Consider the following 18,082-nt stretch of genomic DNA (forward strand, 5'->3'; position numbering starts at 1 on the left):
TGGAGCTACAGAGCCCTCCATATTGTTACATTTGTCAGGTACGTGGCCTCTGCGTGCCCTCCGGAGGCACCGTAAATTGCCTCACACCCTCCATACGGAGTCTCCGACCACATTTTCGGATCAAACATAAATTGATTTAGTCTAAGCCACCTTTTTGTCTTAGTCGACTAATTGGCCCTAATGTGATCGTCCTGTGTGTCTAGTGTTATGTTTTTTCGTTGTAGTACAAATCAGGAAGGTTTATCTCTGAGATGATCTCAACTGTCCCAGCACACCCAGACTCATTTCCCTTCCATGTATTACCTCATTTCATCTCTTCCCCTCTCTTGTTCCTGTCTGTCATTTTACCTCCCTCCTTGTTCGTTACTTGTTGGCCTTGCTTTCTCAATTCAAAGGGATTTATTGGCATGGGAAACATGTTAACATTGCCAAAGAAAGTGAAATAGATCATCAAAAATAAACACTGAATATTACATTCTCAAAAGTTCCAAAGGAATAGACATTTCAAATGGCAGTTGTAACGATGTGCAAATTTGGTGAAGTACAAAAGGGGCCTTACTCAATTGCAAGGCTATGCTCACATAGTCAAAGCTTTCCTTCATTTTGGGTCAGTCACGGGGGTCAGGTATTTTGCCACCAGGTATTCTGCCATTCTAGTTTGTGCTTTTTATTTTGTATGACTTGACACATTGGAAATGTATTTTTGTTTTCTCATGTGGTTGGGTCTGATTGTGTTGGACCAACTTGCTTAGTGGACTCGTGTTAATTTCTCTGTAGGTGATTGCTTTGTTATGGAAGGTTTGGGAATCACTCACTGTCGGTCTCCCCCTCCCCTTACTCTGCTGGTTGTGTCACAATGTAGGGCATAGCAGGGATATGTTCATGAGCTCTCGACAACTCTGATGTATGACAGGCACGTGCAGACTGGAATCTCACTCCTCAGCACACTGCATTGTTTATCTCAGTGCATCACACAGAGATAGTGGATCACACTTATTGACTCAAGACATTTCAACTTTTCATTTTAAATTTGTAACAATTTCAAGAAGCGTCATTTCACTTTGAAATTGTGTGTGTGTAGGCCAGTTACCATCTAATTGTCATCCATTTTAAATTCAGGCTGTAACACAACACTGTGTAAAAAGTTAAGTGGCTTGTATTTGCTTGAGGCCATGTTGAGGAATAACAAATTGTCGCATTTGTACTTTGATGGCTGTTTTTTTATATTTTTAACATCCTCTTTGCATTTTAGTCATTTTCTCTGTCCTCCATTTAAGCTGAGAGTCACAGCTAGTGCATTCAAACAAGGAAGCTGAAGTGACCATCTATAGTTGGTATAGTTGGCCAATTTGTAAGTCGCTCTGGATAAAATGTAAATGTAAATGGTATGATAATGTGAGCATCGTAGTGGTGTGTGAGGATGAGACTTTAGACATGGACAGTGGTTTCTGTAATTGCTGTTTATACTGTTTCCACAGCTGGCCATTGTCTTGCTAATCAGATGTTTGTAACATGGAGAGAGGAGGAGACACCCAAATCCAAGCCTTATCTCTGAGTAAGTGCCAAAGGTCATATCAGCTGAACCCCCTCCCTGCTGTTAACCACCTACAAATCAATCTAACTGCCCTCCTCGCATGCACAGCCACGCTCCCTCCTTTGAATCCCTCTGTCGCTCTCCTATTGTAAATCAATGCAGATGACCATTGTGCAAAACACAACCATGCTATTTTTCACAGCTTGGCTCTGACAGAAATTCATAGTAATTTAATCAATCATATGTTATGCCTCGATGGTGTGACTAACAGCGTGTCCACTGCTATGTTTGATGTTCTAATATTTGAATGGACAAACAGTGCAGGGGCCATACGCATTTAACCCCTTACCTTTCATACGCTAGTGAGGGATTGTTTTGAGTTGCTATGGTTTCTGCCAAATGCTCTGTGGAGGGTTTTTCTCCACAATTGGAGTGGGAGGTTCAAGTTTGTTTATTCATTACTCATCTTTCTCTGCCTTATCGCTCTTCAATTCCTCCTCCCGTTTTCACTCATCGTCCCACAAATGTTCCGTTTTGGGGAACATAACATGTCCGAATATAAACAATGCAGCTATTCCCTCCGCAAGGCTATTAAACAAGCTAAGCGTTAGTACAGAGACAAAGTAGAACCTCAATTCAATGGCTCAGACACGAGGCTTGTGGCAGGGTCTACAGTCAATCACGGACTACAAGAAGAAACCCAGCCCAGTCACGGACCAGGATGTCTTGCTCCCAGGCAGACTAAATAACTTTTTTGCCCGCTTTGAGGACAATACAGTGCCACTGACACGGCCTGCAACGAAAACATGCGGTCTCTCCTTCACTGCAGCCGAGGTGAGTAAGACATTTAAACGTGTTAACCCTCGCAAGGCTGCAGGCCCAGACGGCATCCCCAGCCGCGCCCTCAGAGCATGCGCAGACCAGCTGGCCGGTGTGTTTACGGACATATTCAATCAATCCCTATACCAGTCTGCTGTTCCCACATGCTTCAAGAGGGCCACCATTGTTCCTGTTCCCAAGAAAGCTAAGGTAACTGAGCTAAACAAAGTGCTTTGAGAGACTAGTCAAGGACCATATCACCTCCACCCTACCTGACACCCTAGACCCACTCCAATTTGCTTACCACCCAAATAGGTCCACAGACGATGCAATCTCAACCACACTGCACACTGCCCTAACCCACCTGGACAAGAGGAATACCTATGTGAGAATGCTGTTCATCGACTACAGCTCGGCATTCAACACCATAGTACCCTCCAAGCTCGTCATCAAGCTCGAGACCCTGGGTCTCGACCCCGCCCTGTGCAACTGGGTACTGGACTTCCTGACGGGCCGCCCCCAGGTGGTGAGGGTAGGCAACAACATCTCCTCCCCGCTGATCCTCAACACGGGGGCCCCACAAGGTGCGTTCTGAGCCCTCTCCTGTACTCCCTGTTCACCCACGACTGCGTGGCCACGCACGCCTCCAACTCAATCATCAAGTTTGCGGACGACACAACAGTGGTAGGCTTGATTACCAACAACGACGAGACGGCCTACAGGGAGGAGGTGAGGGCCCTCGGAGTGTGGTGTCAGGAAAATAACCTCACACTCAACGTCAACAAAACTAAGGAGATGATTGTGGACTTCAGGAAACAGCAGAGGGAACACCCCCTATCCACATCGATGGAACAGTAGTGGAGAGGGTAGCAAGTTTTAAGTTCCTCGGCATACACATCACAGACAAACTGAATTGGTCCACTCACACTGACAGCGTCGTGAAGAAGGCGCAGCAGCGCCTCTTCAACCTCAGGAGGCTGAAGAAATTCGGCTTGTCACCAAAAGCACTCACAAACTTCTACAGATGCACAATCGGGAGCATCCTGGCGGGCTGTATCACCGCCTGGTACGGCAACTGCTCCGCCCTCAACCGTAAGGCTCTCCAGAGGTAGTGAGGTCTGCACAACGCATCACCGGGGGCAAACTACCTGCCCTCCAGGACACCTACACCACCCGATGTTACAGGAAGGCCATAAAGATCATCAAGGACATCAACCACCCGAACCACTGCCTGTTCACCCCGCTATCATCCAGAAGGCGAGGTCAGTACAGGTGCATCAAAGCTGGGACCGAGAGACTGAAAAACAGCTTCTATCTCAAGGCCATCAGACTGTTAAACAGCCACCACTAACATTGAGTGGCTGCTGCCAACACACTGTCATTGACACTGACCCAACTCCAGCCACTTTAATAATGGGAATTGATGGGAAATGATGTAAATATATCACTATCCACTTTAAACAATGCAACCTTATATAATGTTACTTACCCTACATTATTCATCTCATATGCATACGTATATACTGTACTCTACATCATCGACTGCATCCTTATGTAATACATGTATCACTAGCCACTAACTATGCCACTTTTTTTTACTTTGTCTACATACTCATCTCATATGTATATACTGTACTCGATACCATCTACTGTATGCTGCTCTGTACCATCACTCATTCAAATATCCTTATGTACATATTCCTTATCCCCTTACACTGTGTATAAGACAGTAGTTTTGGAATTGTTAGTTAGATTACTTGTTGGTTATCACTGCATTGTCGGAACTAGAAGCACAAGCATTTCGCTACACTCGCATTAACATCTGCTAACCATGTGTATGTGACAAATACAATTTGATTTGATTTGATATCAATGATTCTGATAATAAAAGTGGGTTGGATTTGGATTGAATATGTACATTTTCCAAGCGCTCTACATGCCGCAAATACACCACTTCCAATGCTTAGCTCCCAACGTTTTCCATTTCCCATCTCCCCTGTTCTCGCTTCTCATCCCTCATCTCTCCCCAGGCAGCGCTTGCTCATTGTCACTGGCCTGTTGACCTTTCTGCTGTTGTTCATCCTGGTGGGTCACCTGATCAAGATGTGTCGGGGGTCCGCGGCTCACCACCCCGGTCGTGTGGACAACTCCTACGTTTCTCCGACAGAGATCAATGGTGGTGTGTGCGGTTCAGGGGTCCGAGGGAAAGGGTCGCAGCCCAACAGAGGAGTATTCGAGATGGAGGACTGACTCCCAGGATGAACTGTGGTCGTGTGCGCGCTGAGGGAGGGTGATGGGGGACGGGTGGGAGTGAGCCTACCCTGTTAGGACTGTCTGGAGAAGCTCTCTCTAACATACTGTAAAGAGAGGAGAAAGGTTTAGATAGAGAATGGGTTGCAATCAATAAAGGAGAGGAAGAGATGGAGCCAGGGATAGAGAAGGGCATAAAGAGGTCAGGGAGGGAGGGAGGGAGGGAGGGAGAGCTGACAAGGCCCTCGGATGTTTCACACTCTATCCCTATTTGAAAGAGGGCTATTTGTATTTTCCCTCCGGCTCATCACTCACCATCTCGTTATCCAGAGTGGATGTAAAGAAAGAGAAACAGCATGAAAAGAAAGGCATAAAGTAAAAGGAGGAAGAAAATAACTTCTTTCACCCTTTGTACTTTTTTGTACTAAATTACTTTTATTGTCCTCCACTATAGATTTTTCTAAGTGACAAAAAAGAAACAATATGCCAACATATTTGATTGTGTCTAATATCAACAGTAGACCATTTGTTTACCCACTAGGATGTATGTGTCCCTATAAGAATAGGTATTTTAAGGGGACATAAACAGAGAAGAGGATTCTGGTCCTTTTATTGTTGGCCACCCTAATGTTTGCAATCCTGTTCCACAAACATGGGATGGATTTATTCACCTGTTGCCATGAGAACAAACAAGTTAAGAACTTTGAACCCTAGCCAGGAAATCCCCAACGCTCCAATCCGCTGAACCTTGTATTTATGGAGTCCACTTGATCAAATGATTCAATGTGAATGCACCGGGGTTCACTGGGATTGTTTTTAAGATTTCCAAACTATTTTTTTCTGTCTGAAGTCATGTTTCCACCAGCCCTGTGAAGCACCTATTTTTGTAACCGTTCAGATAAACTGTTGAAATCCTGTTTAAATTATGTCTGGGTGCCAAGTGTGCTTCTGGTTCAGCCAAAATTGTCTTAGGCAGCAGCAGTAGGGATTTTGAATGCAGAAATAAGCATGTACCCAAACTAGTTTGACAGTTAAAAAAAAAAAACTTTGTCTGACAGAGTAAGTTTGTTGACCGCTCCTTGACCCCAATCTCAATTCTTTAACAGAAAGCTCATTCTCCTTATTTTTCAGTTGAGTCCTCTCACAGAGACAAGGAAATTCTTTATGGCCTTTATTTGTTTTCCATATGAGAATTGTGTGGCGGCTTGGTGAGGTAGGGGGACGATGAGACTATTGGGGTAGTATATGGTCATAGTGGGGGGTGTAAGGGAATGGTGTGATTATGTTGGGAGAGTGGGGATGTAAAGAGGGATGATCAACTTTAATAAAACTGTGTGTGTATATATATACATATATATGTCACATGCACGGTTTCAATTCACCATGTTAAATATCAGAGAAAATACAAATTAGCCTGTTCTGTAAAAAAAATTATGTGTGTGTGTGTGTGTATATATACATGTATATATGTGCACACATACACACATCAGGTTAGGATTCACTGAGACATTCCAGGGGTGGTTATATTACAAGGCTGTGGGAGAACATTTTATGGGAAATGTGTTTGATGGTGTTGTTACATGTGTGTTTAACATGCAGGTTACCAGATTGTGGTCTATTTGGAGGCTGTTAGGGAGTTGGGTTGTCCCACTGAGACGGCTAATGACTTGTGCTCAAAAACATTGAAAGGACTTTATACAGTGATAATGACTCACTGTGTGCTAGCGATGCTGTTGTGTTTGTATAGTTACCTATCTTGACTCGCACTTCCTTGAACTGGTGAAGAGAATGGAGGAATTTCATTTGCACTCTCACTTCAGGCAAGGCAAAATGCAAATCAAGGTGGTTGCTTGAGTAGAAGTTTGTTTCAATACATTTGCCTGTTGGAGAGTTGCGAGACTGGTTTTGTTTGGTAAATTGTAGACGTTTTATGCTGCTTCTGAGCTAGATGGCCAACAAGAGGTACCCGGCCTCACTACCCTGGAACATATAGGTGGCAGGTAGCCTAATGGTTGGAGCATTGGGCCAGTAACCGAAAGTTCCCTAGTTCAAATCTACGAGCCATCAAGGTGAAAAATCAGTCTGTGCCCTTGAGCAAGGCACTTAACTGTAATTGCTCCAGGGTCACCCTGAGGGTGTCTTGTGAAGATTAGGGATATGCAAAAAACACATTTCCAATTCACACGTGTATTTACTTGGATAAATATAAGCACCCACTGAATGATCATTTCATTACATACGGCTTGTGATTAATTGGCCTTTTGCTTGAGTTGTTTTTTTTGTACGCTTTTGCTGTAATAGTCTTGGCATATTATAAAAAACAATTTTCTGTTGTTCAGTTGTAGCCCAGCGTGGGTTGTTGTCTGTGTTAACTAGCCAGAGTCCGAGCCAGGCTGCGGAACACCGGTAGCGTTTGCCAGCCAAGAGTATTTACCAACTCTGAACAGCGTGCCGGACATAATTTGCAAACCGATTCTACATGTAGAATCATGCTAAATTTCGTCAGAGGTCCACCAGTGGCAATGCAGTGATAACCAACAAGTAATCTAACTAACAATTCCAAAACTACTGTCTTATACAGAATATGTACATAAGGATATATGAATGAGTGACGGTACAGAGCAGCATACAGTAGATGGTATCGAGTACAGTATATACATATGAGATGAGTATGTAGACGAAGTAAACAAAGTGGCATAGTTAAAGTGGCTAGTGATACATGTATTACATAAGGATGCAGTCGATGATGTAGAGTACAGTATATACATATGCATATGAGATGAATAATGCAGGGTAAGTAACATTATATAAGGTTGCATTGTTTAAAGTGGCTAGTGATATATTTACATCATTTCCCATCAATTCCCATTATTAAAGTGGCTGGAGTTGGGTCAGTGTCAATGACAGTGTGTTGGCAGCAGCCACTCAATGTTAGTGGTGGCTGTTTAACAGTCTGATGGCCTTGAGATAGAAGCTGTTTTCAGTCTCTCGGTCCCAGCTTTGATGCACCTGTACTGACCTCGCCTTCTGGATGATAGCGGGGTGAACAGGCAGTGGTTCGGGTGGTTGATGTCCTTGATGATCTTTATGGCCTTCCTGTAACATCGGGTGGTGTAGGTGTCCTGGAGGGCAGGTAGTTTGCCCCCGGTGATGCGTTGTGCAGACCTCACTACCCTCTGGAGAGCCTTACGGTTGAGGGCGGAGCAGTTGCCGTACCAGGCGGTGATACAGCCCGCCAGGATGCTCTCGATTGTGCATCTGTAGAAGTTTGTGAGTGCTTTTGGTGACAAGCCGAATTTCTTCAGTCTCCTGAGGTTGAAGAGGCGCTGCTGCGCCTTCTTCACGACGCTGTCAGTGTGAGTGGACCAATTCAGTTTGTCTGTGATGTGTATGCCGAGGAACTTAAAACTTGCTACCCTCTCCACTACTGTTCCATCGATGTGGATAGGGGGGTGTTCCCTCTGCTGTTTCCTGAAGTCCACAATCATCTCCTTAGTTTTGTTGACGTTGAGTGTGAGGTTATTTTCCTGACACCACACTCTGAGGGCCCTCACCTCCTCCCTGTAGGCCGTCTCGTCGTTGTTGGTAATCAAGCCTACCACTGTTGTGTCGTCCGCAAACTTGATGATTGAGTTGGAGCGTGCGTGGCCACGCAGTCGTGGGTGAACAGGGAGTACAGGAGAGGGCTCAGAACGCACCCTTGTGGGGCCCCCGTGTTGAGGATCAGCAGGGAGGAGATGTTGTTGCCTACCCTCACCACCTGGGGGCGGCCCGTCAGGAAGTCCAGTACCCAGTTGCACAGGGCGGGGTCGAGACCCAGGGTCTCGAGCTTGATGACGAGCTTGGAGGGTACTATGGTGTTGAATGCCGAGCTGTAGTCGATGAACAGCATTCTCACATAGGTATTCCTCTTGTCCAGGTGGTACTTGAAACATATTGCCGTTAATATGCAAATGCAAGAATTGAGAACAACAAACTGCAGTTTAAGGTGGTTGGCATGTCACTGCTGAGTTTGTGAAGATTGTTTTTCACCAATAAAGCCATTTTTTTTCAGTATCAATGTCTTGTCTGGGATAGGTTGGTGCTATTTAGGACTTAATTCATACACCTCATTCACCAGTTGTTTATTTTGGTGGACAAAGTAGCCATGTCCGTAGTCTGCCTCCACAACCGTAATTAACTCATTTGATTTATTTTTAGCGTCTCGTGAGTCCATTACATGTTGGTGCTCAACAGTCAAGGTTATTTTCCATGGGAGTGACTGACTGGATGGCCCACCCAATCACTTGCTGACTCGCACATGTCTGCCCTGCCTTCTCTGTCCTGTTCAGCTGATGCAATTCTTAAGAGTGATGTCACTCCCTCCCTGCATCTCTTTGCTCCTTATCCTGCTTGTTCCCTGTCCACCTCTTTTCCTCTCTAAGTTGTCCTATCATGTTCTTACTCACGCTTATCTCCATTCATGACATACCTTTCCCACATTACCTAGAGTGTTCGTGACTGTTCTTCAAAACAATCATTTAAGCATTCATTGTAAATATTGAATTTCTGTGTGCCTTAGCTTGAGCGAGTATGTTTGTCTTTTAAGGTAGACAGACTGGCAGGAAAGGTTGCCCTCCCACTTGTCTGTCTTGTATTGGTTAACAGGCAAACAAGTGAAGTTTAACTGTCACACCCTGGGTCAATGTTAATCAAACAGAACCAGACGCAAATTTCATGTTTCACCTAATCATCGATCCTATCACAGGTTATTATGGGTGTCAAACATACTGTAGGTTATGGGCGTCTGTTGTATATTTTTGTCCATTCAAAAGGGACTGCAGGAAAAACAATGTTTGAACCTATTTCATCAGTTTTGATTTTTTTTGTTTTTACCCATAGTTCCATATGAATCTTTCCTAGTGATGTGATTTTACTTGACATAATAGTTGTTGAGGGCTGGAAATGTCACCCTCTGCCTATCAATGGACAGAAAGTGTCAATCCAACCATAGAATGTGGCTGTATGAAGTAGCCTACCACACTTAAATGAGACCTTAACTTTGCAGTGAATGCATGCATGCTCCTGTGTTTTCACAGCCTTCTCTTTACCCCACAGCTTGAATACACCGCTGTTTTTTCCCCAAATTCCCAAAACTCGTTCACATGACCTTTGACATAGGTTTCCTTTTGTTGATTTTGATTATTTTTTAATTGTTTTTTTCTATTTCTGAACTGTCCCTCAAGGAATAGCTGTCCCCTTGAATGTACTTTAACTGGACTACTCTGAGAAGATTCTGTGATGTTCTTTTCTGTCACATGCACAGTTTCAATTCACGTTAAATACGTTCATGTTAAATATCAGAGAAAATACTAATTAGTCTGTTCTGTAAAAAATGTACGTTATTGATTTATTAAACCGCTGAAATGACAAGTCTTCAGTGAACTGTCACCTAGTAGGTATTGCCCACTTTGAAACAAACATTAACAACATTATGTAAAGATGTGGTGTCTTCAAGTGAAAGGGAACATGTATTGTCTTTGTATAAATTGACGATGGCCCATTTTAAATTACACCATTTTATTGTTGTTGTTAAAAGCACTTGATTTATTGACAGGATGAGTTATCAGAGAAAGTCTACTTGATGTTCGGCAAATTGACATTACCTACACCTGATGGTAATTTAACATTTTTTTATTTTTTTATTCACTCTTAATCCTTATTTGTTTCCTGTTTCTGAATAACGCAAATGTTTGACTTCCATAATGTAAACATTTGAATGTTCTTAATAGAAACACCATAGTAGGTTTTAATTTGTTTATCCAAGTTAAATTGGAACTCAAGTTATGGAGGTTAAGAACACACTCAGGTTGATTTTGAGTGATGTAACACTGTTGTGGCAAAAAGGAAACGGAGTTGAGCTGAAAGCCACATCTTCAGTGTTGCAATAGTAGCCAACTAAAACAGCACCGGTGTGGCCTTTGTTTTTGGGGCTGGAAAATTACAGAAATGGCTGGTTAGATTTTTCTTTAAATGGACACGTATGACTGATTCACACTTTGATAATCTCACCTCTGAAAGGTGTGGGGGGGATTTGCCTTCCAGGAAGAGTTTGTCCCGCTACTCGGTGCTTACACAAACACACGACTGTGCCCTATGGTCCAGTGTAGAGAAACCAGACTGCCCTAATGGAAGAGGGCAGGGTGGCTGTGGCATAAGACAACACATACTCAGTTTATGGCCTCCACATTTTTATGATGGCCTCATCCTACCCACCTCTCAGCTCTCTGACAAGAGACTTCCTCATTTCAACATGGATCTTTGTTTTGTGGGTTAGTATATATTTAGAAACACTATTTCAATCTACATACTTGCCATGTTATTTTTCTTGCCGCCTCAAACTACTTGGTATTGGTATTTCTTACATATTAGTTGTGGATGGCTGACTGAGACATGTCGTAAGTTCTTATGTCTGTCTATAGGCCCACTGTGAAATGTTGTTCCATTTTCACCCCAATTGAATACTTGGCCAGCAGTCCAGGGGCAGATTGCACCAGTTGGGTGTAAAAAATAAAGTTGGTATAAAATGCTAGGTTGCACCAGGCAAAAATAAGATTCATCGTAGCTAAATCCGATGTAAACAATGTGCCTTCATGTGATTATGGTTGGTCAGTCATGGCAGATCGATACAATGATTTATATAAAGCCTGGATTGATAACGCGATTGAGAGGCTTGGAAGCCACCTGTCGGCCATATTGGCACTCCGGATTAGGAGCAGTCCTCCATAGGATGAATGGAATTCTACACTATTTCAATTAAATGTTTTGAGGGACTCGGGGACTGACAAAATTACATGCATTTAACTATTTGTTGTTTGTTATAGTGGGGACAGTAACAGTACTCTCATCAACAAAAAATGCTTTAAGGAAAATGTCTTTGCTCACAATATCATTTAAAAGTATGCATTGTGTCTATAATAGAAAACGAATGTAGACATGAATAAACGCATTTTTAAAGCTTCCAAAATATGTTTTCGAATTGAGTGCCTCGATGGCTGCGAGCAGGGTTCAATGCAGCGCCCCCTGTTAGTCATCCAGGGTTTAAACACATCATTGATTCTAAACTTTGCAGGGTATGTTCGTCACATCACAAAGCCTACCACTACGCAAATTTTTCTCAACCACAACTGGATGGATAATTACTCTGGGAATGAATATCACTGAATGACGGGAATATTCGAGTAAAGTAGGCTAATTGCCATTGATCATATTGTTACAGAAACAATCCCAGTCATCCAACCGTTTTAAATAGCGATAGGTGTGTGTGGTCAGCTATAATTTCGGCGTTTAATTTTTTTATTTAACCTTTTAACTAGGCACGTCATTTAATAACACATTCTTATTTACAATGGCAGACAAACTCGGGCGACGCTGGGACAATTGTGCGCCGCCCTATGGGACTCCCAATTACGGCCGGATGTGATGCAGCCTGGATTCGAACCAGGGACTGTAGATGTGAACAGCAAAGGACGGATATGCAGTGCCTTCGACCGCTGCGCCACTCGGTAGCCCCAACTGCGCTTCTTTGATACAATTGTGGGGACTCGTCTTGATAAATCAATCAGTACCTTTTTTGTGTTTTCACAGAATGTCAGTTTTGGATAGCCTACACGGCTGGGAAAATGTTAGCAAAATTGAGGTGAGTGTTTTTTTTAGCCGCAAAAACGATTAGCTATTGGTATTTTATTACATGTTAGTTGTGTATGGCTTACTTAAGAAATTAACAAAGACACTTATATGTCTGTCTTTTTGCCCACTGTGAAATGCAGACCCATTTTCACCCTAATGGAATACTGGGCCAACAATCCAGCACATTTTACGTCGGACGTAGAGTTACGACCCATTTACCACCAACTGGTGCAACCAGCCCCAGGAGGTCCTTTGTCCGAAGTGTCCTTAATCTGGTTTATGTATGGGGGTTGGTGTACCATTGGATCAGGCCCCTTTTCCCAATTTGCACCGCTTGAGGGAAGGGGTGCTTTGTTGTACCCCTCACCGGGTGACCGACACTCTGTATTGAGTGCATTGTCATCTTTTTGTCCCCTCTTTCTTTGTCTGGATCCTTTTTGTTTGTGAAGCCAATGGTCCATTCTGTCCCGATAGAGGAGACATACATACATCTCATTTTTGTGATTGCAATGTTACAATAATGAAACATATAGATTTTATGTTTCCTTTTCGGGAGGGGGCCGAGCTGTTATTGCTTTGTAACATGGTCCCACACTCCTGTACTTTTTTTTGGTCAATTCTAATGCATGGGTGCTGAATAGTGTTTTGGTACTTTTGATAATGCCACCTTCACATTATTAGAGCATTTGACTGTCACTGGGCTACAGGGCGATGTTTTGTTGAGCGAAGGAAATAATATTATAGGATGGCTTCATTTACCCTTTATGGACAGTTATATAACAGGGTTTTAACGCATATTATAATATTGCTAATTTATAGCCTGCTATCCAATAAAGCTTGACAAATTAAGCCGGGAAATAGTAAAAATACATTAGGAAACATATGGGCTCTATTTTACCCATCACAGGAAATAAGGGTGCTTTGTCAAATATGTTGACAAGTTTGAAGAAAGACTTTAAAATTCAATCCCAAAAACTTGTGGGCTGGGTTTAGCCCAGTCTTGTCTTTCTCTGGGGTGGTCACGTGCGTTGGTGACTGTTTGTCAGAGTCAACGGCAGTGTATGATTGGCTTACAGATTTAATACAGGGCCCTCCCATAGGCTGTTGAAAACTACGTATCTCGGATCAGCTGTTAGAGCGCCTCAACAATAACAAAGGGAACAGTTGGGACCTCGGAAAGGCTCGGACAAAGTAACGAACTGTGTAGCTCCGAATACAAAGGTCCATGTACTTAATTTCTTCTGCGAAGAACTTTTTTATATATATTTTCTAAAAGATCTACCTCAAAGTCTTAAGGATTTAATCACTAAATATCCGTCCTTTGCTGTTCACATCTTTTCTTGCCGCAGGTGAGTTTTTTGGGGGGTCTCTTTGTTGTCTGTTGTTCAAAGAACACGCAGTAATCTTTTGCAATTCAATTGTAGGCCATTGTTGACATTTATTTTCACAAGAACGGTTTAGCACAAACACAGCCTATTTTCACTGTTTTTATGCACCAACAATGTTTTGTGTAGCAAAAAGAAGATTCTCGGCCTATTTTTGCCAAATAAGAGGCAGACGGCAGTCTGCTGAAAATGTATTATCATGGCAAGGTCTATATGTCTCCCGATCTATTGAAGGCGGTGCTATTTATATGCACAAAACAGAATTGTATTTTGCTGGCAGATTAAGATTGTAAGAGCTGCGACCCGCCCAAGAGGTGTAGGGTTACGCTCTACAACCTCTGCTTGTATGCTAGTCAACAAACCATCCTACAATCAGACAGCCTACCACGAAGTTGTTATTGAACCTAAAATGTGCCGTTTTTTGTTACTTTTGATGTAATAACTTAACATTTATTTACATTTTCAGTGATTTATTTGTTTTATTACAGAACCAATATCAGGCATTTTGATCTGAGTAGAAACCCCATGGAGAATATCCATATGACGTAATCGTTACGGTACTAACGTTCTCTGTTCCAAGGTGTCGACGACAGGCCTCCAACCAACCATCCAAACACATACGACAAGAAAGTGAGCTCTCTCACAACCTACGGTTTCATTTCGTTACTAATAATATACTGCCATTTTAATGGGCCCAATATCACGACGCATCCCCCCCCCTCCTTGTTTTCTATCTGAATAGAGCCAGCGTTCTCGGGAAGGAAACAATGCATGCAAGCGATATTTTGTTGAGGACGAACAGGTGCAGGGGATTATAACCCAGTTGCCTATTGGACATACTGTAGATTACGTCTCATAGAAAAGCCCTCAGTCCCTTGACCTCATTGCACAGCTGTTCATTTTCGTTGAATCTTAGAAATAAGAGGATATTGAATCAAAGAACGAAGTGTTTGCATTCGCTTGCAGCCAACACATCTTCTAACGAAGATGTCTGACGTTAAGTAATACATGACAAACTGTATAAAGTGTGTGTTTTCCTGTAGCCTGCCTGGCAGACCAGGTTTCGGTTTCCAAGTTTCAGTTTTGTGTCACGTCTACCAAACAGCGATCTTGTCCTTTTTGAACATTATCATAAAGAAGCCAAATAAGAAGCTACTGCAGTTCTCAGCTTTTCAGATCTTACAAAACCACCACATCTCTATTTATTGGCTGCACTGCTCTGTATGTGTTTTCCATAAATGTGTACATGCATACAACTCATAGTTTACAATTGCACTGACAAATGTGGCTTCACAGCAGGAATTTAATGTTGTCTGGCAGAATAATGTTTTTTGTGTATCACTAATCCTGCTTCAGGTCAGGGGTCATAATCTATGACCTGAAGTGAGTGTAAAGGCTGTGCTGTCTCCCTGGTGTGTCCGTGTGGGGGTAGTAGTTCACTTTATCAGCAGAGGAAAATGCTGTCTGGCTTTTTACACTCTAGTCAGTGGGACTGGAGGTCTAATTGCAAAGAAAGGTCAATCCTTAACCACCAATACTGGGCTGTATGGTCACAGAGAGTTGACCCCAAGGTGAAGATACAGCACTATAGTGTGTGTTCTATAAAGGACCACCCCTATCAGTGAACAAGCTGCTAGGTTACAGATCTATTAAGCCCACACATATTTGGCCAGTGTGTCTGTCAGTTGGCAGCTAGGTGGTGATGATGGGTCTATTTCCATAATTGTCTTTATGAGGGATGTTTGGTAGATATGCAAATGATACCCACACCTGTAAACATTTACGACCACATACGGTGTATCTTTGAAGTCTGTGACAGTTGTGAATGATCTGACTACCTTTTTATATGTTTAATTATCGAGTATTAGAGATATAGAAAAACTGGTTTTGGCAGAGAGTGTTAATATTGGACTGTCCTCTCAAACTAGTAACCCAGAAATAAACACAGATGTCCTTCCAGTTCAGTCTGACCCATGTTTTCCTCCTGCCAATTGCCCAAAAGCCAAAGGATATTTGCATGCATCTCCCCCCTCCTTTTTCACACAGGTCTTTATAAGCTCATGTGTATATGGTCTCAAATGTGTCACTCAAGATCACAACAAATTATTCTCTCTCTTTCTACCCCTCCCCTTTTGTCTCTTAGGTCCTTTGTAATTTTGCACACGTCGAGGTGAGCTATGACCAGACTTTGCACGGCTCCCCTCAGATGATAGACATCCGTACCTTATTGAAGCACTTTAGCACCTGCAGCTGATGACCAAAGTGCCTGTTCCCCACCCTCACCCCGGTCCTCGCACCACTCAGCCCCCCCTTGGTCCTGCCGTACCCCCCCAAGGAGTCCCAGTATGTTCCAGAGGCTCACCAGCGTCCTGTTTGGGGATGATGTGGAGGAGGTGAGTGGGGGAGGCCCTGGAGAACAGGGCTTTGGCCAGAAGGAGGAGGATGAAGAGTGGATCCTGGTGGACTATCTGGGTGAGTTTCAGAACATACACAGACACACACACACAGGAAACCTTCATAAACAGTCAAATACACACTCTAAACACAAACAACCCCTCACACACCATAACCTCCTGGTATTCATGTACAAAACGTTTCAGATGGGCTCAACAGTGAGCATCATTTCCATACAGTCACGTGGTGGGAACTTCACTACCTTTTTAAAAGTCAACACTGATTATTTGCCGCTGCAGCATTTGTTTTTCCACGTGAGCATATTATCAGATGTATACATATTGTCCGATATATACATATTATCAGATATATACATATTATCAGATATATACATATTGTCCGATATATACATATTATCAGATATATACATATTGTCCGATATATACATATTATCAGATATATACATATTATCAGATATATACATATTATCAGATATATACATATTATCAGATATATACATATTATCAGATATATACATATTATCAGATGTATACATATTATCAGATGTATACATATTATCAGATGTATACATATTATCAGATGTATACATATTGTCAGATGTATACATATTGTCCGATGTATACATATTATCAGATGTATACATATTATCAGATGTATACATATTGTCCGATGTATACATATTATCCGATGTATACATATTATCAGATGTATACATATTATCAGATGTATACATATTATCAGATGTATACATATTATCAGATGTATACATATTGTCCGATGTATACATATTGTCAGATGTATACATATTATCAGATGTATACATATTATCAGATGTATACATATTGTCCGATGTATACATATTGTCCGATGTATACATATTGTCCGATGTATACATATTGTCCGATGTATACATATTGTCCGATGTATACATATTATCCGATGTATACATATTGTCCGATGTATACATATTATCAGATGTATACATATTGTCCGATGTATACATATTATCAGATGTATACATATTGTCCGATATATACATATCATCCGCATCTAAGAACTGACCTTATCAAACTGCTTGGCTACGCAATCCTTAGGTGCCGTATTGTCTCCATTAAACCACCGTTTTGTACCGACGCAACCTAAGTTCACCTGCATTCACAAATGCAGACACAAGGATGCTACTCTAATCCCTGGCAAGGTTCCCAGTATCCATACGCACAAAAACACATACACGTGTGCCCAGACACGCATGGTTCTACAATATACAGTATATAAATGCCGCTCAATAACACACACACACACACACACACACACACACACACACACTTGTTCATTGGGGGGAAGTGAGTGCATCCACCCCGTCTGTCCCTGATACATCTCATATTCCACAAGTGTGTGAATATTCAAGGTGTGAGAGACTGAATCCTGCTGGCCCACTTCTGTATGGGGGAGGGGAGGGTGGTGGAAGGGATATGGGGCAGTATATGGGCAATATGTCTGTAAACGGGTCAAACAAAAGTATGAGGGGAGGAAGATAAAAATAGGCCCGGTAGAGTTACCCTTCTAGGCTCTGAGGAGTGAGACGTATGGGCAGACAGCCCAGCAGAATTCCCCTCCAGAATTGCCACCAGTCGGTAAAGCAGTCTATGACCCAAACCACCTGGGATTAATGCATTCATACCGTTGTCTATCATGTCCATTATTCGTTATAGGACTTGTATTACATATGTTCCTCATGGCCTCTTACGACAACCTCTGGAAATGCATTAAGGCTGAGAATGTGTTCATAAACCATGTGACACATCATTCATTACAGGTGTTCCAGGTAAATGCTTAAATGCCTATAAAAGCATTCATAATGCTTTACAAACAGATGGTTGATATATTACCCTACAGTCCAAGCACTCTGTAGCCTTACCCAAACTGTTATGTGATCATAGAACAGTATGATATAATAATGATTCATCTGATCACAGTGAATCTCTATCAGATGATACATGGTATCATAAAC

General features: G+C 42.4%; 1 protein-coding gene across 4 annotated transcripts in view; it reads left to right on the forward strand.

Annotated features, from left to right (window-relative positions):
• LOC118367538 (tumor protein p53-inducible nuclear protein 1-like) overlaps positions 1–18,082 on the forward strand; it is a 28,007-nt gene that overhangs the window by 3,447 nt on the left and 6,478 nt on the right. The window contains exons 4-5 of one of the 4 annotated variants that reach the window (XM_035751116.2): positions 1,479–1,555; positions 15,800–16,128. In XM_035751116.2, coding sequence (XP_035607009.1) covers positions 16,002–16,128 — 127 coding nt within the window. In that variant the 5' untranslated portion in view covers positions 1,479–1,555; positions 15,800–16,001. Of the gene's footprint in view, positions 1–1,478; positions 1,556–12,231; positions 12,282–13,396; positions 13,621–14,262; positions 14,287–15,799; positions 16,129–18,082 lie in introns of those variants that run through there. The other 3 variants (XM_035751117.2, XM_035751115.2, XM_035751119.2) reach the window with 3 other exon arrangements.

Source organism: Oncorhynchus keta, chromosome 34, assembly GCF_023373465.1.
Source record: "Oncorhynchus keta strain PuntledgeMale-10-30-2019 chromosome 34, Oket_V2, whole genome shotgun sequence".
Lineage (NCBI taxonomy): Eukaryota > Metazoa > Chordata > Actinopteri > Salmoniformes > Salmonidae > Oncorhynchus > Oncorhynchus keta.